The 27825-nt window shown below is 47.2% G+C and overlaps 1 protein-coding gene across 4 annotated transcripts; it reads right to left on the bottom strand.

Annotated features, from left to right (window-relative positions):
* On the bottom strand, positions 1-27779 carry WDR62 (WD repeat domain 62). Of its 4 annotated transcripts, none has more exons than XM_084814736.1 (30): positions 27730-27779; positions 24946-25037; positions 22352-22414; positions 21703-21760; positions 20837-21007; positions 19899-20033; positions 19207-19389; positions 18937-19097; positions 17749-17923; positions 17310-17447; positions 16916-17091; positions 15021-15112; positions 14685-14810; positions 14213-14280; positions 13629-13750; positions 11101-11176; positions 10731-10842; positions 8407-8470; positions 8037-8159; positions 7799-7947; positions 6829-6881; positions 5942-6145; positions 4151-4293; positions 3687-3823; positions 2892-3017; positions 2407-2533; positions 2207-2315; positions 1373-1439; positions 1029-1114; positions 1-711 (listed from the first exon to the last, which is right to left on the bottom strand). In XM_084814736.1, exons 1-30 carry the CDS (start codon positions 27739-27741, stop codon positions 445-447), a joined length of 3615 nt encoding a protein of 1204 aa, XP_084670862.1. In that variant the 5' UTR covers positions 27742-27779; the 3' UTR covers positions 1-444. The 4 variants fall into 4 exon arrangements, with proteins under 4 accessions (XP_084670862.1, XP_084670860.1, XP_084670861.1 ...); XM_084814734.1 differs by lacking the exon at positions 27730-27779 and adding an exon at positions 26450-26825; XM_084814735.1 differs by lacking the exon at positions 27730-27779 and adding an exon at positions 26492-26821.
* Positions 27780-27825: the final 46 nt, after the last annotated feature.

Below are 27825 nucleotides of genomic sequence, written 5' to 3'. Positions count from 1 at the left end.
ACCCCTTTTAAAGTTCAATGACCAAATTTTATTGTTTTCAGAACCTAGAAAAAACAGTAAACATTTAAAAACAACGGTCATAAAGCAGTGTGTTTCCAACACAAACACAAAAAAGCACCATGGGAAAATTTCTGAACACCTATATGGCTTTCATCTGCTCCTCTCCCTTAACTCATTCTTATAAAGAATGCTTTTCATAAGAGGCTACTTGAAAATGCCAAAAAACAAACCCCGAACTTGTCAGTATTTGTGTGTAAAATTTCGAACTTTCCCCCTGGAAGCAAAAAAAAAATGCTACAGGTAAAACACTAATCTATTATTTCTAAGAACAGCCAACTCCTCAGGAGTTACACAGAAATTAATGTCCATGTTTTCTCACGTGCAGCAGTGCAATAAAATTTGGGCGGGGGAGGGGGTGACGAGACAGTCACGGCCCAAGGCAGTTCAGGCAATGTCCACTTTGTTAGTTTCCTCCAGCTTCTTTTGGACCATATTCAGCAGCGAGTCGGAGTAATGTTTCAGGAGAGAGCAGGTCTCACTGTCCTGAAGATGCTTGAGCCAGGGGGATGGACCGTCTGTGCTTGTAGCCACATCCATGTTATTCTTTATGCCTCTGGAATCGAGTTCATTTTTCATCCAACAGAAAGTACTAACCAGCTTGTTCTTTATATGGAGGCGCTCCTCCTCAGTTGAGTAACTGCAGGATGTCACCTGTGTAGCAAAGTATGAACCCTTTCATAACCACAAATCTATGGAAATGCTAGTACTCATGACCACCACTGTGCTGTGCAGGGCAGCCAAGGATCACCCTCACTCCAGGAGAACCAAGAAGGAAAAAGCATTTGCACAGCCATGGGGACAGCAGCATCCAACAACCCAACATTAAAGCTCCTCCTGGAGACATGGCAGGCCAATCACAGCAACAACAACAACAAAAAGGATCGAGGATGTATTTGGATTGAAAAACCCAGACTTAGTCTTTTTCCCCCATTTAGTAATTATATGTTGCTGCTTGCCTTACATCTTACCTTGTCGTAAAGTTGCAAAGTCTCTTGAAATTTGGTGCACAAAGGTTGCAGGTTCATTTCAAAGTTTTTGACAAGAACCTGTGCTTCTGAGAACAGAAAGGGGAAAAAAGATGTCCACATTTGGAGTCTTACCAGAGGTGGAGAAAGGAGACAAAGCAAACAAAGCAGAAATGCAAACTACTGCATTATTTCAGACTCAAAAGGGCACTGAAAGAGTTACAACTTGCATTTCTGTTACTGGGATGATTAGAAAGTCAAATCCATCCCTTGCAGCACTAGATTTTTATCCGAATAAAAGAATTGGATAGCAGCCACAAATCCAACATTCTAATCAAGTTTCTTACCTGACACACTGCATGTTTTAGCATCAAGCTTTTCCTTCAAATCTGAGTGAGCTTCTGCTGAGGGTTTCTACAAGCAGTTATTTTACAGACAGTTAGAAATCAAATTGCAGGCTTTCTAAGTGTTCGTTTTAAATGTACTGAAGGTGTCAAAGAACACTCTCTCAGTCCCTTTCAGGTTCACAAAATGCATATCCCACCACTGGATGTGTACTAGTTCCCTGAGTTGGGTATTCAGGCATTTCAGCAGGGAGATGTAATACAAGATGTCTCAGGACTTTAAAAAAAAAAAGGTAACTCCCACAGATTTTGGGGGAAAGCCATGAGAGTTAAACTGGTATGAAATAATTTAAAAAGGAACATTGGATATTTATCATGATACGTTCATTTTCTGCAGTAGATGGAGGATACCCTTCATCCACTGTAGGAAAACTGGTAATGCAGAGGCGTCTCTCCCACCCTGAAATGTTATGGGAGCGCCGCACTAACAACTCTGAGATGACATCTGCATACAAAGCTGCCTCACACCAAGTCAGATCATTCGTCTACCCAGCCCAGTTTTGTCTATTCTGATTTACAGTTGCTCGCCAGGGTCTCAGGCTGAGAGGTGTCACTCACTGCCAGTGCTGCTGCTGTCAGAGATCCTTCATTGCAGACTCCAGGAAATGACCCTGGGGCCTTCTGCATGTGAAGCACGTGCTCTGCCACTGAGTTATGGCCCCAGCCTATCTTTGCAGAATGAGTTCCAGGCTTGGAGTTAAAACACTTAACTTCCAGGATGCAAAATAAAACAGCTGAACCCAAGAGCTCATTCGCGACTCAGTAGGGTCAACTTGCCTCTGGTTTCTTGGGCTCGCTGGATAACAGACTCTCCTCCTTGCCCTGCTCAGCTGCAGCAGTAGCCTGTGCAGCCTGACAGACCCTTGGAAGAAAGGCGGCAGCAAACCTGTGCAAAAGGAGCATAACCTCAGTGCAGGTTTTCAGATTACATTTCTTTATTCATGGATGGAAAGTTATTTTTATAAATCTTGCCCAACCTGCTGTTTTTTTGGCAGCGAGAGAGAAATCTAGCAGAAATGCTCAGGCGAGGGTGCAGGAACAATGTGCCCTCTTCATCCTCATCTTCTGGTGGCTTCAGGTCCTTTATGCAACTATCAAACTTTTCTGCATTCAAAAAGGGGGGGGAGAGGGAGAAGGAGAGAGCACTTTGCTGAGTTCTCAGCAGCTTTGTTCTTGAAAAGGCTCAGCCAGGCGTGGAGAAACTGGAACAGTGATCTTGACATGGGCAGGGCGCATGTTGCCCTTTCATTCGTAGGTGAGTTGAGGCCTATTCACAATGGCAAACTACCAGGCGGCAGTAGCTGGAAAGTGAATGCCGTCCCCTCCAGGGCAAATGACATCGAATCAGCCACTCGAGTAGCAATGGCCTTAGCAGGAGTCCAAACGCAATGAATAAAAAGAGCCACTGGACAGCTCCTTCACAAATTGCCACTATTTGCCTTGTGATGTGCTCATGTGTTACCTTCAGCATGGGCACTGGCCAGTGTCTCAAAGTGATGCTTGAGGTATTTCTCTTGCTCAGGGGTCTGGGGCAAAGAGTTGCTTTGCTGGAAGTTCTCATTTAGGTCAGTCATTTCTGCTTCTGCCTCTGAAAGAAGAAACGCTTGGTCTAACGGCAGATTGCACAAAGCCGGGGGGCGGGGCGGGGGGGAGAGAGTCTCAGAGGTCAACTCAGGCTATAGACTACAAACTAATTTTGGGTGCTGGGCCAGCTTCTGAGTTCTGTTCCCACCGCTCTTACCCAACCTCCCAAATGACAGGTTCTAAATGTCTTGCCTTCTGCCTTCCTTTCCTTCTGGCCACTGCGTGCCTGTTCTGTCAAAACTGGCTGGGCAAACTGCCACATCCCAGTCCTGTAAAAATCCATTCTTCACCTTCATCCTTCAGGGTCATCATTAGAATTAAACTAAGACAATTCTGCCAACAGACTCCCTTCCTCCTGCCCCCCACCCCACTGCCCAGTTTGGGGCTTGAGGAAAGGGAGGGGCCAAGAGAGACAAGCTGCAGCCAGCACGCACATCATCCTCTCTCTGGTGCAGAAGGCCAGTCGCCCTCGCGCACACGCTGCAGGGGATCAGGGGTCAGGTCTGACCCTTATGCTTCACTGACCACTGATGAAACCTGCAGGAATCCTCGGGGAAATGGCCAACGGAGGGGTGCAAGCTTTTCTGCAGCTTCAGCACCAAAGAAACCAAAGGGCCCTGGGTACATGCGAGAGGGACTGGGGGGATTAGCGAGACATCTTTCAGAAGCTTACCTTCCTGCTGGTGACCAAAAGCAGAAGCCTCAGAACCCAGGGAAGTCACAGAGTATATTTTATCTGGCGACTTCTCTCTTGTATTATCGGCGTCCTTCTGAAAAACTGGCTGAAGGGGCAACTCCTTCATGTAGTTCCTTTAAAAACAGATGAAAGTGCTTCTTGAAAAAGTGTTTGTTCATCAGTTCAGCCTTATTTCAAATGTTGAGGTGTGAGGATTCAGCTGGTCAAGACAATTAAGAGGTTCACCCTTAGGACTGCTACAGTCAAATCTAAACCAGATCAATCGCAACAAGCAACAAGGCTTCTATAGAACAGCTCCTCTGTGGTCTGGGCCCACCAGTCACTCTTGCAGCTCAACCCTAAACATGTTTACTCAGCATTAAGTCCACAGAGTTCAGCGGAACATCCTTCCAGGCAAATATGTGCCGGGCTGCAGCCCTGAGCATTCAGCAGGGACTAACCTCTCTCCCACAGATGGGCTGTGGCCAGTCTGCGTGTCCTGCAGGCTGCTACCGCTGGCTTCGAGCTCTTGAGCCGCCTCATCTTCAGAAAACAAATCTGGCTGTCTGAAGTCTTCAAGGATGTTGCCAGGGGAGCTCTCAGACTGCAAGAGAAACAAAAGATCCAACTACTTTCTTCACAAAATGAAATTCATTCTCATTTTTTGCCCTCAGATATTAAGGCAACTGAAGGAGAGACTGCAAAAAAGATGGAAAGTACAGATACCCCAGAGCCAGAACTCAAGGGATACAAAATAGGTTCCAGAACAGATTGACAGATTGTAACTGGCACGTCACAAGCTCTGATCTTTTTTATTTTGCCAGCATTTCGGTCCTTCAGTTCTATTGCTTTAAATCTGGTATTGCATTTTAAATCTCTGCATTGCTGCTGGGTTTTATTTTGGTTTGTACTTTTAAACTGTAGTTTTAACCTTTACATTTTATATTGTATTTTATGAGTATTTTCTGGTTTGAATTGTTGTGAACTGCCCAGAGACCTTCAGCTATTGGGCAGTATAGAAATGGAGTAAATAAATGAATAAAAATAAAATAATCCAAGGGCACAGAACTATAGTCAGGTAGGAGCCAAACTGCCCCCCTGCCGGCCCTCTGCAGGCCAGATGACTTCAGTGGGCATGGCCGCGCCCAATGATGCCACACACACCCCACTTGCCTTTCTCGGTGCTGAGAGAGGGAAGGAGTGCCAGCTGAGTCCGTGGCCTAGGGTGCTGCACGCTGCGCAAAGTCATTCAGCTTGCGCAGGGACAAGTGGCTGCCCCCGCCCCCAGCATCAGCCAAGTCCCCCGCATCCCTGCTGCTACCTCAGATTGGAGATAACGAGGGTGGGTGGTGTCCCCCCAGTGGGCAGGTCTCGGCGGCTGAGCCCTGCTCCCTTGGGGTACCCAAGGAGGTCCCACATGCCTGACACAAACTGCACCCGCCTTCTCTGCACCAAGCACTGCGTAAAAGGACTCGGCCAGCACTGGGAGGAGTGCCCCTCCCCCCGGCATGGGCTCAATCCTCGGCTGGGGCGAACATGCGCTGCGCAAAGACTTGTTACGCGCCGGGAAGAGGGGCTGCTTCTCCCAGCACCGGCCAACGCCCCTGCTGCCCGCATCCCCACCATTACCCCCGATTTGAGATCAAAGATAGCAGCAGGGATGTGGGCAGCAGGGGAGGCCAAGCCTTCCCACCAGAGGAATCCAGGGAAGCTCCTGCATCCCTGCTCCCATCAGTTCATCTCTCCAGTGCGAATCGTACGCTTGGAAATCGTGCCAGCTGCCTGGGGAACTGTCTCGCCACCTTGAGGAAAACCAGGCAACCAGTTCCTCACATGCCAAAGTCTCCGAGGTCAGGCAGGGCGGCTTCCTCGGTGGCCCGGTTTGGGTGCTATTAGAAGCTGCGGAGTGGAAGAGAGGCCGTTCTGCTCCAGCGGGCCACCAGAAGGCCTTCCTGTGTAAGCCCCGCTGAAATGAACCAGAGCCCCACAAGCTGATCTGGAAGTCCCACCCTCCACAACCAAAAAGGAACTCTATATGTGCTCAAAGACACCAGTTCATATGCTCCAGAGATAAATCCCACCACTAAAAACGAGTCCTTAGGCGATTCCCTGAGCTTCTGTCCCTGGCCAGAGAACATGAGGTCTGTTTCTTGGGGGGGGGGGGGGGGCGGGGAGCGGGGAGCAGCGATTGCTCTCTGCAATGGAGTTAGCAGCTTCGCTTAAGCCCCTTGTAGCAAGCAAGCATTTCTCACCTCCAGCAGCAGTTGTTCCAGATTCTGCGGCTCCAACTCAACATCATTCACGCTGCTGTTTTTCATTGGGGTGAAGTAATTAAGGTCTGCATCCAATATGGTTTTGATTGGCTCTTTGTCAGCACGTTCTGCCCATCGTCCTTGTGGCTGATAACTCACCCTTGAGTTAAAGGCAGCACTGTCTGAATTATCTGCCTCTCCAAGCTAATTGGGGGGGGGGGGGGAGAGAAAAATTTAGTGGACATTTATTTTTCATACCACTCATGTGTAGGGGTTAAAAAACACCAGTAAAGAGAAATAATCATGAAGCGTTGATTGTGGGTCAGTTTTCTGGAAAGCAACCAGCCAAGACTTCCGCTACATTTGTATGGCTTCTGCATAGATTGACATTCAAATATACTCACATACACTTGGAACACAGACCACAGTTGTAGGCATCCAGTGGTATTATTATGGATAGCCTAAGGAGGAAAACTTGCCTTTCTTCAGGACCAGGTGTATCAGCTCTCACTCCCACCTGTGCAGACCTACACTTTGTCGTCCCCAATATCCATGCACCCATACTCTAGGGACTGGCGCACCCATAATGCACTTAACTGTTAACTGTGGGATTAGCGCTCCTTCCCTCATCCTCTTGCTTTTGGGGCGCCAATTCCTGCCCCCTGCCTGAACTGTGGTAAAACACCAAAGTTAACTACAGTTAACACTGACTGGAATTCAGAGGGAACCCTTAATCTTAGCCGTGGTTTAAGTTGATGCCAATGTGATACTTGATTTCAATTACGGTCAACAGAGGACAGAGTGCGCGTGCACAGGGGTGGCTTCACTTCCCGGGACTTTGCACCTCAGCCATATATTTGAGAACTCTGTTATAACATATTACTCACCAGTCTCTTTGCCCACATTGGTAGTTTGCCATTGGTGAGGACACAAGCAGGAGCTGGATAACAGCAGGAGAAACACACATACACACACACACACACACACACACACACTAAAATGAGCAGCTGATAGCACATGGTTAAACATTTCATACAGGAAGGTAACAAAAACAAGAAATCCCCCCTTTAACACATTTAATAATTAAAGCAGCAGAGAAATAGTTTTAAGCAGAATTGGGTCATGGAAGCTTTGCCTACTAAGTTCCAGAAACCACAACAGAGAGCTTGGGCTATTTTGCAGTACAGAAATGTAATAAATAAATAAATAATGACTAGAAAGGAGATCTTTTTAAAAAAGTAAAGCAAAGGAGAGATTCTGGGCATTTCTGATTCATATGATGCAACTACTTTTCTTTCAACAAAATTTTAGAAGGAATGTTATGGGTGCGAGGGGGCAAGAGTAAAAAGACCTTTACAAAAACGTAAGATAGATGCTATAGCAGGGGCAGGCAATGTGGTTCCAGTGGGCACCAATGCACTGCTGAACACCTTTCCTGGTGCCCACCGAGGTGCCCTTCCCCTCTCACTTAATTTTTTTTTAAAAACACTAATAGGTTTCTCTTGGTGCTGAAAACTGTGGGCTCAGAGGAGTTGTTTAGTGTGTTGGGGCTCAGACCCCACCTCTGCCTTGTACGTCGTCCTTTGCGCAGGTTACTTGTCCTTTGCAACGCCTCCCATGGCAGCCATTTTGTGCTGGTGCTCAGGACAGTTTCTCAAACTTCCAAATGTGCCCACAACCCAAAAAGGTTGCCTAACCATGTGCTACAGAGGCCACACCTACGAGCATTTAAGCAGGGTGGAGATTTGGGATGTTCCAGATTCGTTGTGGTTTCTGTCCAAACCACGCTCACCTCCAGCCCTGGTCCCACTCCCTCCATGTTTACAGTTCCTTGGGAAGTGCGGAGTGTCTCCATACCTATATCGAGGTCATCTTTAGTGGGTGTCTGAAGAGAGGTTTCTTCCTCTTCTCTCTCCTCTTCCTCCTCCTCCTCTGTGTCATAACCAGGCAGGGGTTCAGAATCACAGGGGGGCTTTCCGCTTGGCACAGCAATGTAGGTCTGCCGCCTGAAGAAGATTATAGTTAGAGGGGTCCTTTTTCCAGCAGGAGTGAAAAATATCATTCCAAGACCACGAGGCTAAGATTGTTTCAGTACCTGACCTGATGAGACCAAGTGCATTCCCTGGCTTTCTTCTGCTCTTGGACCTGATCAAGTTCCCTCACGTGCTGTTTCATGCAGGTGGTAATTTCAGGGCTAAGATGCCATATAAAGATACAACTGAAGAGAGGGAAGGGTGCCATTAAAATGCAGTCCTTGCCATGTCTCTGGTGTGTTTGCTGCTCTTACCTGCCTGTTGCTGAAAATGCCACACATGCTTGGAAGTCCTATCAGAACGCCCTTCCCTTAAGGTGGCTGACTGCCATATGGACAACAAATTATCTCATTTTCGTGCCATTTTGTAAGGGGTTGACATCTCAGAAATTTTGAAGTTACATAAGCATCTTTTACAGTTCAAGTTGCTCACCTGTCTCCCGAGACAGTGATCAAGTGTTTGCAGTCAAAGGTGAATTTCATTCCTGTAACAACTTCTGCAATAAGAAGATGAATCGGTCGTTGCGTTGCTCTGCTTGATTAGTTTTAATCAATTACTATTTTGTATTAGTTTTATTACTCCTATTTATATAATGGATCTTTGCACAGGCTCAAAGTATCTTTCCTTCAGTGCCAACTGAAACCAGCCTGCACATGTCTCTCTCATTCTAGAGAAGGGATGGGCAACTTCTGAAGGTCCAGGGGCCAATTTACAACCCCAGGAACTAACCGAGGGTCATGCTCTGCCGCCACTGAAATTGCCACTGCCTAAATTGGCAGCAGCAAGATGTCTTTTTCCCCCTTTAAATCAGGTGCACAGGGAACATACATCATGTTTTAATGTATAACTGCGCTCCTGGAAGTCACTGGGGAGTTTGAATGTGCAGTAAAACAAGGCGCGCGATTTCTGTGCACTTTTTAAAAAGTGAAAATGTGCCTTTTTTTCTTGCCACCAAAATTCAGCAGCAATTCGGAGGTGGCAGCTTGGGGGGCTGCAGAGAAGGCCCAAGGGTCCTGCGTTACCCTACCCCCTATCCTAGGGCTTTTATTAGATACTAGCACTTGGGATCATCCAGTGAAATCAATTCCTAGTACGTTCACGGCAGAGAAAAGTCCTTCACACAATGTTACTGAATTTGCTGCCACAAGGTGTAGTGATGGCTGCTAACATGGATGGCTTTAAAAAGCGATTAGACAAATTCATGGAAGAGGAGGACTATCAGATGGCTATTAGCCATAAAGGCTAAATGGAACCTCCCTTTTCAGAAGCAGCAGGCTGCAATAATTCGGTAACCTAAGTATTTAAACTCTGACCACCACTTCAAATTAAAATCTAAACATTTAAGAAGTGCCTACTCACAAGAAGGCACACTCACACTCGTGGTCAGCAGCTGCAAAGCGGTTTCAACCTCACTCATCTGCTGGGGAACAGAAGCAGGCCGAAGTGTTCCCTCATTAAAGCACATGGGAGGAAAATGGACGTTGCTGGCCTTCTTGTCAAGACCGACAGGAGAAGGGGTGAGGGGAATCTAAACGTGAGGAAGATTCCTGCTATAAGCCAACCATAGCATGACAAAATAAAGGTGTTAGGAAGAAACTGGTAGAAGGGGGAAAAAACAGAAATTGAGATTAAAAAGCTCTCAGGTTTTGGATGGTGAACAAGCTCCTGCCAGAGGCTGGATAAGTCTGAACTGTGGGTAAGCAAGTCCTTCCCTTGGATACTCAGAGGCTCTGATCCGATCGTGCCTCCCATCCCAAGTAGGTGAAACAACTCAGCAGCAGAGACTAATGACTGCAGTAGGAAGGGGAAAGCCAAGATCCCAACAGCCTGATAGTCTAGTTCCCTCAGCAGCCGCCCACAAGCGCGCTACGTGACAAGGGGGCAGAGACTTCCATGCACCTGTTTGTGGCAGTAGAACCGCCCAGCTGAACCAGCACAACTAGATGCCAGTAGGGTGACTCTCTTCCAGCCTTAACTGTCCACTAATAAGAACACTGAGCCCTGCTGGATCCGACCGAGGATCCATCTCGTCCAGCGTTCTCTTCACACAGTGGCCCATCAGTTGTCAATGGGAAACCCACAGCGGGACAGGAGTGCATCAGCACCCTCTTGCCCATGTTCCCCAGCCACTGGTGTACATAGGCAGACTGCCTCTGATACTGGAGGTAGCACAGAGGCATCAGGACTAGTAGCCCTAGATAGCCTCTTCTTCCATGGATTTGTCTAGTCCTTTTTTACAGCCTTCCAAATTGGTGGACATTGCTACATCTTGTGGTAGCAAATTCATAGTTCGACTCTGCGCTGTGTGAAGGACTTCCTTTTATCTGTCCTGAATCTCCCGCCAATCAGCTTCATGGGAGGACCCCAATGGCTTCTAGTATTATGAGGGAGAAAAATGTCTCCCTGTCCACTTTCTCCACACTATACATAATTTTGTATACCTCTATCATGTGTTAGAGACCGAGAGCTGCAAAACGTTGCACCTCAGAACCAAAATGTCAATGAGTCACATACATGACATGGCCACATAAACTTACTAGACATTCTTTGCACACGAAGCCAATCTCACGGGGAGATGAATGGGCCTTCCAGAATTTTGGCCTTTTTCTTGCTCTTCAAGGAAATATTTCCTGGAATTTGCCTCATAATTAGCATGCAAGTTTATAGTGAGAGTAAGTGAGAGGAGGCAAAGGGAGACAAGAGATATGCTCTTGGAGATTAACTGAACTGAAAGATAGCAACACTGCCAAACAAACCTGAATGTCCAAACATTTTGGCAACACACTCTCCAGAGTGGAAGTCAATAATGGAAATGCTCTTGTCAGAGCAACTGGTGGCCAGGAATGTTCCAGAAGGATCCAACTGGACCTATTAGAGATTAGGGATTAGAGACAGGAGGCGTCACTCCCTCAAACATACTTTGCGTTTGGTTAAACAATGGTTCTCAGAGAAATGAAAGAGGCGCTTGGCATTTCCCCCAAGCCATTTTGTAGGAACCAAAAGCTCTTCCAGACATGAAGCCATGCTCCAGGGCACGTGTGTCCAATCCTGGGCAGCAACCAATCACTGGTTTCGCACGGGGAAAGCCATGTTTCCACATGCAGTTTTTCAATGTTACTCGTTTACCTTCAGGAGAGATCCATCTTCACCTTGTGAGCCTTTGTAGCACCACTTCTGCTTCCCAGTGACAGTGTTGTATACCCTGGAGGAAGGTCGTGAAGTTACGTTTCATGTGTGCAATGGCTTGTTAGCTGAAGAGGAGCCCTTTGGTACTGGGCTTTTACGGTGTGCATACAAGTCTTTGAGCTGTGGAAAGCAGTTTCATTGTGCAAGCAGCAGAGCTATATTTGCTCTGGGAAATATATGCACTTTAAATGCACAGTGCTCGTGCCATGTGCTTAATTTGCATAAATGTGTTAAATCTGTGGGCACAATCTCTGAGGAGGCCTTCTACATAAGCATCATCCTATTGTCAATTTACACCAGCAACAGGATTTGTGGAAGCCCCACTACATGGGTGGAACATAGCATACGCTGCCGCCGTGATAGATATGCTGGTGCAATGGCTAAAACGGGGCGGAATTTTAATGGCGCAGGGGGCAGCACAAGGACTAATGTCATGTGCTACATTCCTCCAGACTGTGTCCACTCCCCTACTAACAGAACAGCTTTACACCATCCCTGGAGCTAGGGCAAGAAACTCCCCTCCCATCATTGCAGATAAGCAATGGAAGAGGGAAACCATGATACAAAACAGAACTGCAGCTGTCTCCCGTCTCTCTCCCCGCCCCGCCCCCCGCCATCCCCTTTGCCGTATGCGAGCACTGTTTCTTGTCTGAACTGTATTGCTTCAACACTCTTCCTTGCCCCTGCCCCCAACAGCAGGAAGAGGTCTCCCCAAACACAGGGGAAGCACTTGCCCCCACATGCAGGTAAATTTTGCTGGTGAAGGCCAGGCGCTCTGCTCCAACCATTGCCACTGGTGGCCAAATACTCATGAGCACCTTTGCCTGGCAGGGTCACAGCCTGGATGCATGACAGGGAACACACTGTCGCCACATGTACAGGATCGCACAATGCCCCACAAGAAAAGATGAGGAGAGAATATGCACAATCAGTGCAATTCCCCCAACCCCTCCCCAGGACGAGATGGGGCGGGGGGTTACACCCAGGTGGCACTGCTCCCTCTTCTCTCAAACACCCACAGTGCATCCAGGTTGAGAGACCATGTCCTCCAACTGCTCATTACTCCGGGCCTCTCCTCTCACTCTCCCCAGGCCACTCTCTCCCAGGAGAAGGATCCATCCCCCTCTCACTTCTATGCAAGCCAAGGGGGAAGCCCACCCCAGGACCAGCAGCAGTGAATAAGATGCCCTCAGCTGTTCCTTTGTAGGGTTGACAACCTACTTATGTCAGGCAGGACCCTGCACCCTCGCATGGCCCAGACAGTGACCAGGCAGCTGGATGTGTTCCTACCACAGACGTGTGTCATAAGGCACACTGGACCTGCTACCCTGCTATCTGTCAACCCACTGTCCAAGGCAGGGGAGCCCTGCTGGGGTGATGGCTGGCAACCACACATGCCTGTCTCTTTCAGGGGAGTCAAATGCCCCTGTATGTATCAGATTCCTCCCTGCTGCTGTGGCTGAGGGGTTAGGGAACTGCTCTGGCTGTTCGTAGCCTGGGCTCAAGTCCCCGAAGCTCCCCCCTTTTCCCTAATGTGGTTTCTAGGGGACCAGGCCTGTTCTCCCCTCTCCCCCTTGTGGGGCTCAAACTCCCACCTGCTGCTTCCTGACCCCATGCCCTATGCACTGAGCCTCCGGAGGTTGATGCATTCAGTGCGAGCCTGGGAGCCCCTCTATTGCCTGTCCTGGACCCTCCCTTCCCTCAGATGCTCAGTGCAAGCGTCTTCCCTGCCGTGGGTGGGCCTTGAACCCTTGTCCTGCAAGGGCTACACATGCTCCCTGCAGGCATCCTGACCAGAGAGCTATGTGAGTGCTGGAGGAGTAGGCTCCCCTTCCTTCTCTTGGCATGTTGTGCTCCAAGCCAGTGATTGTGAGGAGCAGAAGGGGATCCGAACTCCTGACTGTAGGGAGGCCTGGGGACCAGCAATAGCTGGTTATGCTGCTGGGGCTGAGGGCCTGGGGGCGGGCTCTGGGGCTGGAGCGCAGGGATGTGTGCTGGGGATGTGTCCCTGACGCCGTGAGTCCACTGGCTTCCTTTGCATGGGGGGGACATGCGGGCATCCCTGCCAGCACCGTTCGTGATGGGTGGACCTTGATGGCGTCGCCAGAGGTGCTGGGAGCACGTCTGCCATGGTGTAGACAGGCTGGGGGCACAGCTACACCATTTTCGTATTTTCCGTGTAGGATACAGAGGCAGTGCTTCTCTCCACTCTGGCATAATTGGTGTACAGGATTGCTTGGTGCATCTGATTACTGAGAAAATAGGATTGACATGTAGATCCTGCAGAACAGCACTGATGTGGATTAAGCCAGAAAGAATGAAGGTTGTGGGGAGGAATATGTCAGGCAAAGGGCTGTTCTTTTCTTTCAATTCTCAAGATGTGGAAAACCTAGAATTCTGCACTTCCAAGGTGCAAACTGGGTACTTGCAAATGCTGTGCACTGTCAGGAAATTATAGAATGGTTTACCTGACATTTCTGTCCTGACAGGCCACAGCGACATACTTCTGGGTTATATCAATGTCCATGTCGTACAAGGTTGTTTTCTCAGCGACATGGTGCGTTCTGATGAAGTTAATTCCGTCTGCAACCTGGAGGGGGAACCAATCCAACAAGGCTCTGAAATGGTGGGGGAATTTTGTCCCCGCAGCATTTAAGCCAGCTGCAGCAAGTTCCTACAGCATATGGGTAGATGAATGTGTAAAGCGCTATCATCTGGATACAAAAGGGGAAGGGACCCTTGTGTCGGTTAGCAAAACAGACCTTTGGATGGAGGAAGACAAGCTCTTCAAGTTTCCCTAAGAACACGCAAGCTGTCCTGCAGGATCAGATCAGCAGAGCATGAAGATAACAGCACCCCCACCCCCACCTCACCCCCAGCAATTGGCATTCCATAGCCTGAACATGGAGGTTAGGTCTCATTATAACGGCTAATAGCTGTTTGACAGAACTATCCTCCCTGAATTCGTCCAATCCCCTTTTAAAATCAGCCTAATGCTAGTGGCCATCACCACATCCTGTGATGGAAAATTCTGCAAACTGATTATAAGAACCTTTTGCGCGCTGCGAAAATAGATGCTTTTGTCAGCTCCACAGCTAATCATCTGAATGTCTCCATTTCCTGCAGAAAAGAATGACAGTGGGGAAATGAAGTCTGATAGAAGAACACTGTAATATTTATCTTTTATTTATTATTTAGATTTATACCCTGCCCTTCAAATATATTATCCAAGTGGCTCCCAATAAAATATTAAGAACACCATAAAGAAAAATCCCCGTGGAAACCAACTGAAACAACTGGAGTTATGCAGAAGCACAGAAACGGAACACAAATTTTAATTCTCCAACTGAAGCAGGCAAGACTTTAAAGGGGCTCAAAATAATGTCTGACACTATTTCTGTTAAGCATCATCAATCATTCAACTGCATTCACAATCTAAGGAGAGAAACTGTCTTCCCCAACAGCCAAGACTTTTAAAATGGCGGGATGTTTCCCAGAAATATGAATAGTTAATGCAGACTTACCGGTGAACTTCACAGCTGTTATGGCCGAGGAATGGTCATCCAATGTCTGCTCTAGTTTATAATTTTGCCCCACATTTAGCACGTGAATCAGCCTGTCGCGGCTTGCTGAAGCTAGCAGAGCCACCCCTACAGACAGCAGAAAGGACACTGAACTGTGAATTGGTTTCAAAGGGGTTTACAGCGATTCAACTACAGAACAGTCCTCAATATCCCCCCTCAATACTTAAGAGATGGGATTGTGAGAGAGGGTGTATAAGTATATGTGTATAATTACATAGACACACACCCTGGCGTATAATGTCAACTATAAAATCTTCAGATTATTTGAAAATTTACCAGTTTCTGGCTTAGAATATTCTAAGCAGAGAACTTCTGCATCATGGGCTTCAACTTTCATCACCTCGTCCATAAACTTTAGCTCATGTATCCTGTAAGAGAAAAACACATTTTTATAACTTTCTGCTCTAGAAGACATACGCTTGCAAAGGTTGGTAAGCAAGCTAGCAGATTACAGGCCCAATGCCTGTGATGCTACAAATCCATAGCTACGCTAGCGAGAGTTTAACAGCATTCCCAAATGTTGAGCTGCTTCTGGGATGGGTTGTTGCATTGATCAGCTGTGGGTATTGAACACACACACAGCCTTTGCTAAATTGATGCTATGATGATACAAAAATGTACAATCTGGTACTGGGTACAGAATTTAGCATCCTGACAAACAAGTGGGACTTACAACTAAGGTTGCAATGTATCCCCTACTCCCAAAAGGCAATGCTCCTGTTCAGAGCTCCAGCCAGCCTGGAACAGAAGCCTTGTTCAGGCCTCACCAGGGCAGGAGAAGAGGTAGGACACTTTTCTTTCTCAACCTTTTGAGGCTTTCCCCTGCTATCCTATACAGCAGCAGAGAATTCAGGTTTGGGGCTGGAAATGGGGGAAAAGGTGTCCTTTTTTGTTTTCCTTCCCCTTGCAACATCTCTACATAGTGCAATGAGAAGAGCTTAACCTTATGGCACTAATCCCTCCATAACCCTCCAGGATGTTTATTAAAAGCTGTCAAGGTTTTGAGCAAACTAATACCCATTTCTTCTCCCCTCCAGTTTTTTTCTCTCTCCACTTCTCAATGGACACCCCAACATTCGTTCTGTAAACTGCCCAGAGAGCTTTGGCTATGGGACAGTAGAGAAATGTAATAAATAAATAAACTCCATACGTGCTGGAAGCTTGCAGGCTGTTTTTTATTCTCTCTCTTAATTTACAAACTTAATATATTTCTGCATAGCTAGTGGGCTGTTTGTACAACATGACAGCCCCACCATGGGTTATTTAATCCACAGTGAGGCTGTGGTGCATGTAGCCACCATTTTGAACCCTCACATAACCCATGATCTATTTTAGGGTTATGTGAGAGTTGATTAACCCTTGCATAACCCACACTCGCCAGGTTCGCATGATACGACAATCCCCGAGCCAGGGCTGCATATGCAAAGTGACACCCATGCGTGCTGCAGCTCATCTAAACCCAGTCAGTGAGTTCCCAGAGTATATAGAATCCACTACCATGTTTTTGGGTGGCCCTATTTCCCTAACAAATGGATAGTCACTCGACCACTTGAATTCATGATTTTAAAGAATTCTGAATACAATTGCTACATTATTTCATCCTGCCCTTCATCCAAGGACAGCACACACACACACACCACCCCCAGAACGCAGAATGAAGGTCAAAGGGAGGCTCTTTTCCCAGTCCATGTGTTGAAAGAGACATCTGAATCACAAACAAAGGCAGAATTGCATCTGAAGATCTCCTTCCTCCTTACTAAAATGTTTGGGAATAAGCAGGGGAGAGACTGTTCTCAAACTACCAGAGTGAATTATTTATTTATGCCCAATGCATTTCAGAATAAAATTCCTTCTTCAGGGACAATGTTCTTACCAGCAGCCTGCAAAGAAGAGCTCTCATGGCTTTTTTTGATTCAATAAAGGAGAAAGCCACAACAGGTAACATTTCCAGGTTGCTGTGAGAACCATAAATTGTCCCCAAAGAAGGAATTTTGTTTCGAAATGCATTCGGCATAAATAAATTTAAGAACAGTTTCTCCCCTGCTTGTACGTGCGTCAGTGACTCTCCCCTTTTTAGTTTTGAAATGTTTGGGAGCCACTTGAAGAAGGCGGAATTAGATCGACCGCTGACTGAAACACCATGGAAGTAGAGGGACATGCCCAAGACCCACCTCAAATTTCCAGCTCTGTCACCAGAGGCCAAATGCTGCCCGTCAGGGCTAACTTGCATCACACGGACACCAGATTTCACATCAAGGTAACTGGCATTTTCAACTCTATCTGGCAAATTGGCTGAATCTTGCAAATGCTGGGTGTTTTTTTCCACATACACAACCTTCAGCAAGTTCTTTAAAGAGTAAGGAAAAATATACGTGCATTATACTAAAAGAAAACCCATAAAATGGATAATAATGGGGCCAATTTGTAACGGATCAGGAGGGAATTGCTTCAGCAAAGGCTTCCGGACCTTGAAGTAGACTCAACATACCCCCCACCCCACCCCCACAGGTGTAAATCAACTGTGGGGGCTAATCTGGCATCATAACATAAAGCCTTGAAGCTTACATCACTGTAGACATTCTTCTGAAAATCCACTTGCATGCTATCTTCCAAGTTCCAGAAACGTATAGTGTTGTCCGATGAACACGTTAGAAATGATCCTGGAGGCAAACAGCCTTGATTGTCTTCGAACTCAGGATAAACCTAAGACATATATACACAGAACAGGAGAGGAAATAGAAAAAAAATCAAGACACATAATCCAAAGAGGTATGACAGACCTAGTTTCTTTTGTCCCCATGCTGGGGGTGTTCCACTCTCTTGACAACACAATCAAAAGGAACCTCAAGGCATCAGCTTTCAAGAGCAAGGGGCAACTAATACCAGGAACGGGGAACTCCAAGACAGAGCCTTGCTGGTGAAAGACACCCAGGTCCAGGCCAGTCCATTTATAGAAAAGCAGGTTGAGCTTTCACGCCATTTCCAAACAGAGGCATCTCCTCACCTCGACATTCCACACAAACGAGCTGTGGAAGAGGTCAGACCACACTTTCCAAGCTTGGCCGGTGTTCTTTACATCCCAGATGTACATACTGTGGTCCTTGTATACGCAGGAGAGCCAGTGATGGCAGGGATCAAAAGCCAAGGCAATTGTGTCTGGGTAGGGGGCATCTGGCCGCCTTGAAAACACCAAAGGGGAAAAAGAAGTATTCTTCTGGTTACCCAGCCCCAAAAGCCAAAACACTGAGCTTCTTTTTACAAGCCTATGCTAAAAAAAACTGCAGAGGACTCAAGTAAGTACTTAAGATGCAAATACAAAAACAAAATAAAGAGCCACATACAGATATATTTGTTATGGAATGATGACCAAAGTGTCTACCTGTCCCCAAGCATCGCAGCTGGCCCTGCCCCTGTCACCTTGCCACACAGCCCTGATTCATGAGCTGGTCTGCATGTAGCTGTGACAGTCGGTACTCCAGCCATGAAGCCCCCCAATCTTGCTGCAGGAGGCAGAGCAACAGCCTGCTTACAAGTGATGCCTTCCAACAACATTAAGCGGGCAACCCTATACATGTCTAAACAGAAAAAAGCCTAGGGAATGTCTTTTTCTAGACAGAAAAAAGCCTAGGGAATCACTCTGGGGAATGATCAGAGTTGTAGGACTTTTTTCTGTCTAAACATGCTTAGGATTGCACTGTTATTGCTTGTTTTAGCAAACACACACATGCTCCAAAGCCCAGGGTCACCCCAAACGTGAGAGAAGAGCACAGGAAAAATTAAACGCCACAGGAACGTAGCCTTGTGCTGAAACTGTTCTTCAAGGACCACCCATTCCAGCACAGCTGGTAACCAATGGCCTAAACAGAACGATGTTTCCTTTTTGCAGAGTTTATTGGTTTGATTTATACCCTTCCTTTCTATCAAGGGAATAGTGCTCAAGCTGGTTAAGAATAAAATCCAACGTTTAAAATAAAAACTTAATTAAAACAACCAGTAAAACATAATTATTAAAAACACAACCATAAACAGCACCCAACCCAACAGACCAGCTTTCATGCCAAAGGTTCACAGGCAGGCTAGGAAAACTGGACATTCCCATGCGCCAGCACCAAAGCATTAGGCTCTGCCCAACAGGGTGCCTGGGCATTTTCTAGCCAAACTCCCCAGCCTGTTGTCTCTCAGAGCTTTGTACCTCAGCATTTCTTCACCAGCAATGTCGATGCCCAAGTAGTGAGGCTTTGGCAAGTCTGTGAGGTAATGCAAGTTATGTGTGTTGAAGATCCGCACAGTTCCATTAGCACAACCACAGAAAATAAATTCTTCACTGACGCAAATGCAGTTGGCAAGAGATACCTAAAGGGAAGAGCATGTGTATGTGTCCAGTTAGATCTCAAAGAAGCAGGAGTCACTTCTTCAGCAGCTCTACCAGGAACAAAAGCGGCTCATGGAGAGGCACTCTTACCTTCAGGTCAATCCATTTTTCCAGCACTCGCCTCTCATTAAATTGGCAGAGGAGCCCAGAATAAGAAATGCAGAAGGTGCTGCCTGACATTTTGCCCCGCCCACAGGCTACCCCACAGAAGATATTGTTGTGAAGCTCTCCAAGGAGTCCAGAGCGACCGACCAGAGGAACTGTCTCTTTAATCTGTAATGAGCATACGATCTAGGTTTAAGACGGCCTCTGTTTTGCATGAAAAAATAGTGCAGGCTAACAACGATTTCTCTTGAGGACTTCAGAAAATGCAAAGAAACTGCTCAATATCCTCAGGATTCTTGTTTTACTTTTTCCAACAGAAGGAAAACCTGATGGGATGATGCATTTACTTCTTAAAGTCTTACAATAGTCCGTGAGACAACTGTGGCCATAGTCACAATAGCGAGGGTGCAAAGAGATGTTTAAATATGGAATCTGAGAGCTTTGTTTGAACTCTGAGAATATTAGGCCGGGAGGCGTTGGGTTGGTCTGTACAGTTGCGTAAAAAAAAACAAAACCTTTAATGGGCTGAGAAGGGCTTCTGGTAGATAAAAGAAAAATTAATGACTAAGGAAAAGGACAAGAATCACCATGGAGCCAGTTCACTTAATATACCCCGGAAGCTACTTTGAAAAGTTCCTTTTCTTTTGTCCTCTCTGACCCGAATTACTGAGATTTACCTTTACTTCCCTCGATACATCCAAGAACCAGAACTTTACATGGCGGTGGCCAACGGTAACAAAGTAGCTGTCCTCTGAAAAGGAGATGGTCATGACCTTGCAAGACACTTTGTTGGATGCAATTAGTGTGTCCTTCTGCAAGACCGAAAATAAACACTCACCAATTATTATCATTTATTATTATTTATTACATTTCTATACCGCCCCATAGCTGAAGCTCTCTGGGTGGTTTACAAAAGTTAAAACATTAAAATACAATATACAAAGTTAAAAAACCATTCAAATAAAAGCATACAGACAGTATATACAAACAACATATAACTAAAAACAACTTTGAACTAAAAACATTTTTTTTAAAATCCAACAATAAAACAACGCAGTTTAAAAACAGTATGCAAGAGTCAGCAAAGGAACAAGAGTTCTCAGCAGGGAGGGCCTGCTGGACTAATAGTTTTTAATGGCTGCTTAAAAACCTTCAAGGTCAGCAGGCGCCTTTCAACTGGCAGGTCATCCCGCCACTGAGGGGCGGCAAAGGAAAAGGTCCTCTGGCGTGCAGCTGCCAGTCTCACATTAGGCAGCCGCAGCAGAGAGCCCCCCAAGGACCTTAGGTGGCGGACTAGGATGCAGGGGAGAAGGCGCTCCCTAATTTTACAAAATAATTTTTGTAAAGTGTACAAAGGGCATGAGTAATCTTGAACAGAACCCATAAAAATGTCTCATTTCAATCTTCTCCTGTTGGAATAGCATAAATATAAGCACACACAGCTGTGAAAGTCATCCTGTGCTTCATATTTGGAGATGAAAGTCTCCCACTGCAGAGTTTGTACTTTCCGGGTCCTTGCACATCTCCTGCCAGTAAGACATGTTCCAGACAACACTTCTGCCCTCAGATGTGGCAGTAGTTATTTGCCTATGGAACCTGCAGTGCACTTTCTTACCTTCCAGTCCCATACGTTAACAACCATGTCATGAGGATACCCCACTGAAACAAGGTACTTCATATTGGGAGAGAATGCCACGCAGGCCACACCATGGTTGTGGCCATGGAGCTCCGACACTTGTGCCTTCTCTTCGACATCCCAGACTCGAACTGCTGGCCTGTGCCCGTTCTGTAGGAGGAAAACCCAGAACGGTGCTTGGTGCAGGGTTTTGTCTGAGCCACAGTAACCAGTGCTGAGCTAACAGCAGCCTTAAAGGGTGGGCAAACCACTTTTCGCTCACTATAGCTAGCAATGCGGGGAGAGAACTTTCAGATCAGAGGGCATGACTTCCAGGCCAGCTTAAGCGTTGGCACTCTTTTTAAAAGCTGAGACTGGAAATCAACCACGCCTCAAATCTTTTGCATTTAATCCATGCCTCTTTACAGTGGACTCTGAGAAGAGGAGATAAACCATTGGGAACATGAAAGGAGGCACACTGGAAATACTCAGCACAAGGATAACAGGGTTTTTTTTTCAAAACATAAAACAGAGTAAGACTATGAATCTACATCTTAAACTGGTGTCCCATTACTAATCTTTTATTTCAATGGTTTGTGACAGTATGTGGCTGCCAGGTTTAGGACCACATGGCCACCTTCTTACGTGGCTTTTGCTGCAATCTGAAAGAAGTTACTGGCTGGTGGTCCGAACTGATATGGTTGTGATGTAGATCCTCTCACTAAAGGGTTATTAGGCATTGCAATAAGCTACAAGTGATAAACATAGACTTGAAAAATGTATTAGAATATTGCATCTTTAGACTAGTAAAATTTACATTTTTTGTACTGTTTGCATGATTTATAACAAAACCTGTAAGAACTCACCTCACCAGTTACAATATATTTCCCATCAGGGGAGAATGACAAAGCACTCAGTGTTTTCCTAAAAGAAAAAAAGGAGTTTCTCTCTCCATAAAAATGAATTCAAGAGGAATAGCCGTGCTAGTCTGCTGTAGCAAAACCACGCGAGTGACACCTTAATTACTAACAGGTTTAAGGCGCAATCCTATGCAGTGCTGGCTGGGGAATGCTGAGGTGTAGGACTTTTTTTCTGTCTGAACACGCACATCATTGCGCCCTTATTGTGGCAAAATCTGGTGTAGACCAGAGCCCACTTCTTCCAATGCATAAAGCAATATCGCTTCACACCTCTGACAAAGCGGGCAAGAAAGTGTTGGCCACAATTAAGTTGTTAGCCTTTACAGAAAGGAAACTACAAAGAGTCCTCTTGTGGCACTTAAAAGTCATTTCCCACCACATGCACTTGCTTATGTTATTTTTCCAATTAAGACTTAATTTCTTTAAACCACTAAACTGAGTGATTACACACTACATACAACGTGCTGCTGTCTGAAAAATCATTCTCAATGCGCCACACACATACTTTGTCAAGAACCTACATCCAAGTAGCAACATTACGAATAAAAAACCCTCAAACTATCAAAAGTGATAAGGACATTAAAATATACATTACCTAGAAGTATTAAAGATATGCCTTTGTTTATTCTTCTGAGGATTGAAAATCACAACCACACACCTGGAAAGAAAGATCAAGATATTTACAGGAGGAAGATTCCCCCTGACTGAAAAGGTGGGGAGGGGAGAGAGGTTAACATTTAGAGCCTGAAAAAAGGTTGGCAGATGAGGGGAATATTCATATATGAAAAGCTGTTCAACGTTGCTGCTCTGCTTGTCCTATGATGGCTGTGTTCGAACACAACACTAAACTATAGTTTAGCACTACTACATAAATGAGACTGAATGAGCATCCAGCATGGTCACAAGGAGGAGATTAGAAGCATTTGCTTCTTGTTTTAAAATAACTGTGGTTTGTGGTGGCTGAACCAGGACAAACTGTGGTTAGTTTTAACAATGGTTTGTCCAAACAAGCCAATTTCAAATTGGTTGACAATCCTGTCTTGTTCAAATAAAATCATAGTGAACATGAACCACAGTACCTGGCTTAGACAACAAGAAACTGATAAATTGAAATAAAGCGACAAATTGAAAATGGGAGCAAATCGTTCCAAATGCAGCTTGCAGCTGTACCAGAATAAGAAAGGGGAGGGGGAAGAGGCAAGCCTGAGGCCCGCCCAAGCTTGCTTCTGTGGCACTGAACTATGGTATGATGTTAAGTCCAAACAAGGCCAATATGAACAGGCCACAAGGTCCTCTGCTCTGAGACAACACAACTGGAAATGGGATACTGGATGGCTAGGCATGCCGATAGTGGTGACTGCTGTGATGCGTGTTAAGAACTTCTGCTTAAAGGTCTAATTAGCTGCCGTATTTTTGCTTTATTTATTTATTTATTTATTTATTTAATGTGTTGCTTCCCACTGCAAAAAACAGTCTCAAAGAGACTTTCACACAAAATACAGAAATCCACGATTAATAAAACAGGAGGGGAATCTTTATAGACCATAATCAGCACAATAATACAAATACAAATATAATCTAAAAACAATACAATATGAAAAGTGCTCATCCACAAATACACAAGATCTACCCCCGCTCACAGCCTAGAATGAACATCACAAAGGCAGCCCACAACAACTGGGCCATAACTAATGCCTGGGAAAATAATACATCTGTGCCTGGTGCCGAAAAGATGACAGTGAGAGTGTTGCATAAACATGGGGTTATCACAGAAAAGGCCCATTCCTGAACTGACACCCCCCAAAGTTCTCTTGTGGGGGGAGGGGCACAGAGAAGAGGGTCTCTGAAGGTGACCTCAGGAACTGGGTAGGTTCATACGGGTTGAAGCGGTGCTGAAGGTATTGGGGTCCCAAGCCATGTAGGACTTTATAGTTCAAAACTAGCATTTTGAATTGGTCTGGAAGCAAATTGGCAACAACAGCAGGTGACCGAGAACTGGCCTTATATCTTCACATCACCTAGTCACAGTCAACAACTGCTGAATTCTGCACTAGTTGCAGTTTCCGAACCGTCTTCAAGGGCAGTCCAACGTTCATCATATTGCAGTAGTCTAACCTAGAGGATACCAGAGCATAGACCACTGATGCTTGGCTGTCCCCATCTAGGTAGGGTCACAACTGAGCTGCCAACCGAGGCTGGTAGAAAGCACTCCATGCCACAGAGACCACCTGAACTTCCAGTGACAATGATGTACCCAGGAGTACCCCCAAGCTGTATACCTGCTCCTTCAGGGGGAGTGTGACCCCATCCAGAGCTGGTTGCACTTCTCCCACCTGGCCAGAGGAACCACCCACCAGCAGAGTCTCAGTCTTGTCTGGACTGAGCCCCAGTTTATTAGCTCTCATCTAGTCCATTACTGAAGCCAGATAATGATTCAGCAAATCCACTGCCACATCTGCCTGAGATCAAAAGAAGCAGAGCTGCGCGTCATCAGCAGACCAATGACAACACACCCCAAAACTCTGGATAGCCCCACACAGTGGTTTCATGTAGATGTTAAACAAGAGAGGATTGAATTGTCCCCTGCAGAACACCACACCGGAGGATCCGTGGAGCCGAGCAATACCCCCCAAGCACCACCCTCTGGAAATGACCATCCAGGTAGGAGCATAACCACTGCAAAGCAGTGCCCCCAACTTGGAAAGCCACTCTAGAATGATACCATTATCGATGGTTTGGAACACTGCTGAAAGATCAAGGATTATCAACAGGGACACACTCCCCGTCTCTCTCCTGACACAGGTCATCATACAGGGCAACCAAGGCAATCTCAGTACCAAAACTGGGCCTGAACCCTGATTGAGATGAATCTAGAAAATCAGTCTTATCCAAGCGTGCTTGGATCTGGTCAGCAAGGATCTTCCCCAGAAAAGGGATCTGTGCAACCAGCCTGTAATTTTTCAGATCTTCTGGATCCAAGGAGGGCTCCTGAAGGAGCGGTCTCACCGCCAGCTCTATTTAAGACCACAAAGCCATTCCCCCCGTCCCAAGATTGGCAAACATCCATATTTCTTCTCCTTCTGCATTTCCCTTGTAACGAATGGCACAACTCCTTTGCTTGAATCATCTGTTTTACTGAGCATGGTTTCACTGGTTTTCTAACCATGCCCACTACAGCAAAGCACTTACCCTGTTGGATATGCTATCCGCCCCGTGTTTGGGTCACAAGCTAAGCCACTGCTGGTCTGAGCAGTTATTCCCAACACTTTCTCAAGCATAACCTGCCCAGATAGGAAAAAAGGAGAAAGATCTGTTAGTATATATAAACCAGGTTTTCTCAGTGTAATGTGGACTTTCAAAGAGAGATCTCAAGTAGTTACCAAGCATGAAATCAGCTTTCACTTGACTGCTGGCCCAGTCAGCATTCTGACTGGGCCAGCAGGCAGATCACCAAAGGACATTGCCCTCAACATGGTATCCAAATACACTCACCACGAGAGCAAGAGAAGTGGTAGTGTCTGCATCCCACCCAGTGGTCAATGGAGCATCTCTCTCTCTCTCGCTCCTCTAGTATGTTGCCAATTATTTTTCATGCCCGCATCTTTAACAGCTACATAACAAGCAGAAATTCCGCCTGAAGCTTTCCCTGGTATTCAAGCATAGATGCCATTAGCCATGATGGCTATCTGCAACCTCCATGTTCAAAATCAGTATACCACCAGTTACTGGAGAACATTTGCAGGGCTATTCTTATGTCATCTTGGGACTGTGGAGCTGAAAGGAAGAGTTCTTTGGTCTCTTCCATGGGCCAGTAGACCAAGGGCCTGGTGAAAGCCTTTGCACCCCCTGCCTCCCAGGAAGAACAGCATGGCAATTAGCCAAAGACAGACCTGCTGAAAAGATCTTGCTTATCCCTTCTCTACCAGGAAGAAAACTCTACTCCAACTGTTGGATGCCTAGGAATCATAGCTCAGTGGTAGAGCACCTGCTTTGCATGCCAAAGGCCCCAAGTTCAATCCCCAGCATCTCCGGGTAGGACTTGGAAGGAATCTTGCCTGAAGCCCTGGAGAGCCACTGCCAGTCAGTGTTGACAGTACTGAGCTCGGAACATAAGAGCTATGCTGGATCAGACCAAGGGCCCATCCAATCCAGCATTCTGTTCACACAGTGGCTGACTAGCCACCTGTAGGAAACCCACAAATATTACACGGGTGCAATTTATTTGTACCCCGCCTCTCTACCAAAAATGGCAAAGTGTGAGCTAGCGCCCCCCTGCTCGTGTTCCCCAGCAAATGGTGCACATAGGCATACCGCCTCTGATGGACCAACGGTCTGATTCGGTATAATTCCTATGTCCCAAAGCTGAAGGGGGGCATGCTCTGGCCCCATGCACTGGCCAGGGGGCTAAGGGCTACTGAGTTATGGGGGGGTGGATACGTGCGGATGTGCATTGCTATAAATCTACTGCAGGTCGCTTTGAAGATAATACGACTGGAAGGCAGGGTATTCCTCTGACTGAAGGCGGGCCTCCCGAACCTCCGCTTACCACGCCGCTGCTAAAAGAGCGCAACGCACGCGCCCGCGCACTGAAGCAGGGCGCCAGCCCCGGGAATTCTTTTAACCACGCCCCCTTACTCGCTCTCCCTTCCTCCGCATTCTGACCACGCCCCCGGCGCCCTATCGCCTCGCCCACCTTCGTGACGCGCCCCTCCCGCTGGCTGGCCACGCCCCTCACCGCCTCCTCCGGCCCCTGGTGCTTCGACCTTCGCCTCAGGCTGAGGAGCGGCGGCGAGTCTGCGCCGGAGCCCGCCGCTCGCGCGTAGAAGCCTCCTCCGCCGGCCATCTCGCTGCCGGCAGAGACCCACCGGCCCCTTTTGCCAGCGCCGCGTCTCCTCAGACGCCGCCGCCGGTCTGGCTAACCGTCACCGGCCCCAAACTGCGCGCGGAAACCCGCTGCTGGCCTGCCATTGGGTGGATATACCGTCAGTCACCGCCTAGTTTAGCCAATGAGGCGAAAGGCTCGTCCGCCAACGGTTTTCCTCCACTACAGAAATCGCCTTGTCCTGCGCGCGCAGTTATCTCGCGCTTAGCCAATGGGAAGGCGGCGGTGGTGCCGCCGTCCCTCCCGCCCCTCAAACGTCTCCGTCGGTCGTGGGTTCGAATGCAGCGCACCCCACGTGCTCAATGGAAGCTTTTCGACAGCCTTTTGAGGACATTTTTTTTTCATATATAGGGCGGCTTCTTAAAATCCAGGCTTTCAACGTCCAGGGCGCCTAACAAGCGGTAAATGCTGGGGGCGGGCTGGGAGTCGTGGGACTTCTTGTCTGTCTCAACATGCATAAGATTGCGCCCTAAATCACTTTTCCATTTTCAGTTTACGACTTTTAAGATCAGGGATTCACACAGAGCTGGTATTCGGGCTGGCTTGGACGCCATTTTTGGTCTCCGCCCCCCCCTAGGGCGAAAAGGACAGCCGCCAGCGATGCGCAATGGTGGGGTGAGGGAAAATCAGGACTTTGGCCTAGTCCCGACGCGGCGGCAGCAGCCCCGCTGACCCCGGTCCCCAAACGAAACAGTATGGGGGCCAAAAACGAGACCCTGGCCTTCACATGACAAACGATGCGCCTTTTTGGAAGAACGTTCAGAGCGCGATCCTATGCATGTTTGGACAGCGGAAAGGCCTACGACTCCCAGCATCCCCCAGCCAGCAAGGCTGACGTGGACAGGATCCGAACATGCATGGGACTGCGCCCCTACACGCTTTTCAAAATCGCATGTTCCACACGAAGTTCGGCCTGAGCTCGAAAGGAGCGGAGCTCCTTTCTCTCTGGACGGGCGCGATGCTGCCCTAATCACAGGCATTACAAGTAGGACGACGCCCTCTGGGTGTTGTTGGATTACAGCGCCCATCTTTCATTGATCACGCTGGCTGGGGTTGATGAGAATTGTAGTCACCCCCCCACACACACACACACTCCGCCCCATTTGGAAGGCAAGGCACCACGTCGAAGAAGTCTGGACGATGACCCTCTACCCTTTTCCTATCTCTACGTTCCCGCCCCTCAGCGA

This window comes from Heloderma suspectum, chromosome 10 (assembly GCF_057233095.1).
Source record: "Heloderma suspectum isolate Gila_16-S chromosome 10, 16-S_ref, whole genome shotgun sequence".
Taxonomy (NCBI): Eukaryota; Metazoa; Chordata; class Lepidosauria; order Squamata; family Helodermatidae; genus Heloderma; species Heloderma suspectum.
This window is presented reverse-complemented; position numbering and strand designations above follow the sequence as displayed.

Bases quoted from the DNA above. Each gene is read 5' to 3' on its own strand.
- WDR62 (XM_084814734.1), bottom strand. From the start codon at position 26,599: ATGGCCGGCGGAGGAGGCTTCTACGCGCGAGCGGCGGGCTCCGGCGCA. The intron at 14,811-15,020 runs GTAAATTTTCAA...TGCTGTCTGTAG, and splicing joins ATATTCTAAGCCAGAAACTG to GGGTGGCTCTGCTAGCTTCA. The intron at 7,948-8,036 runs GTACTGAAACAA...AATCTTCTTCAG, and splicing joins ACTTGGTCTCATCAGGTCAG to GCGGCAGACCTACATTGCTG.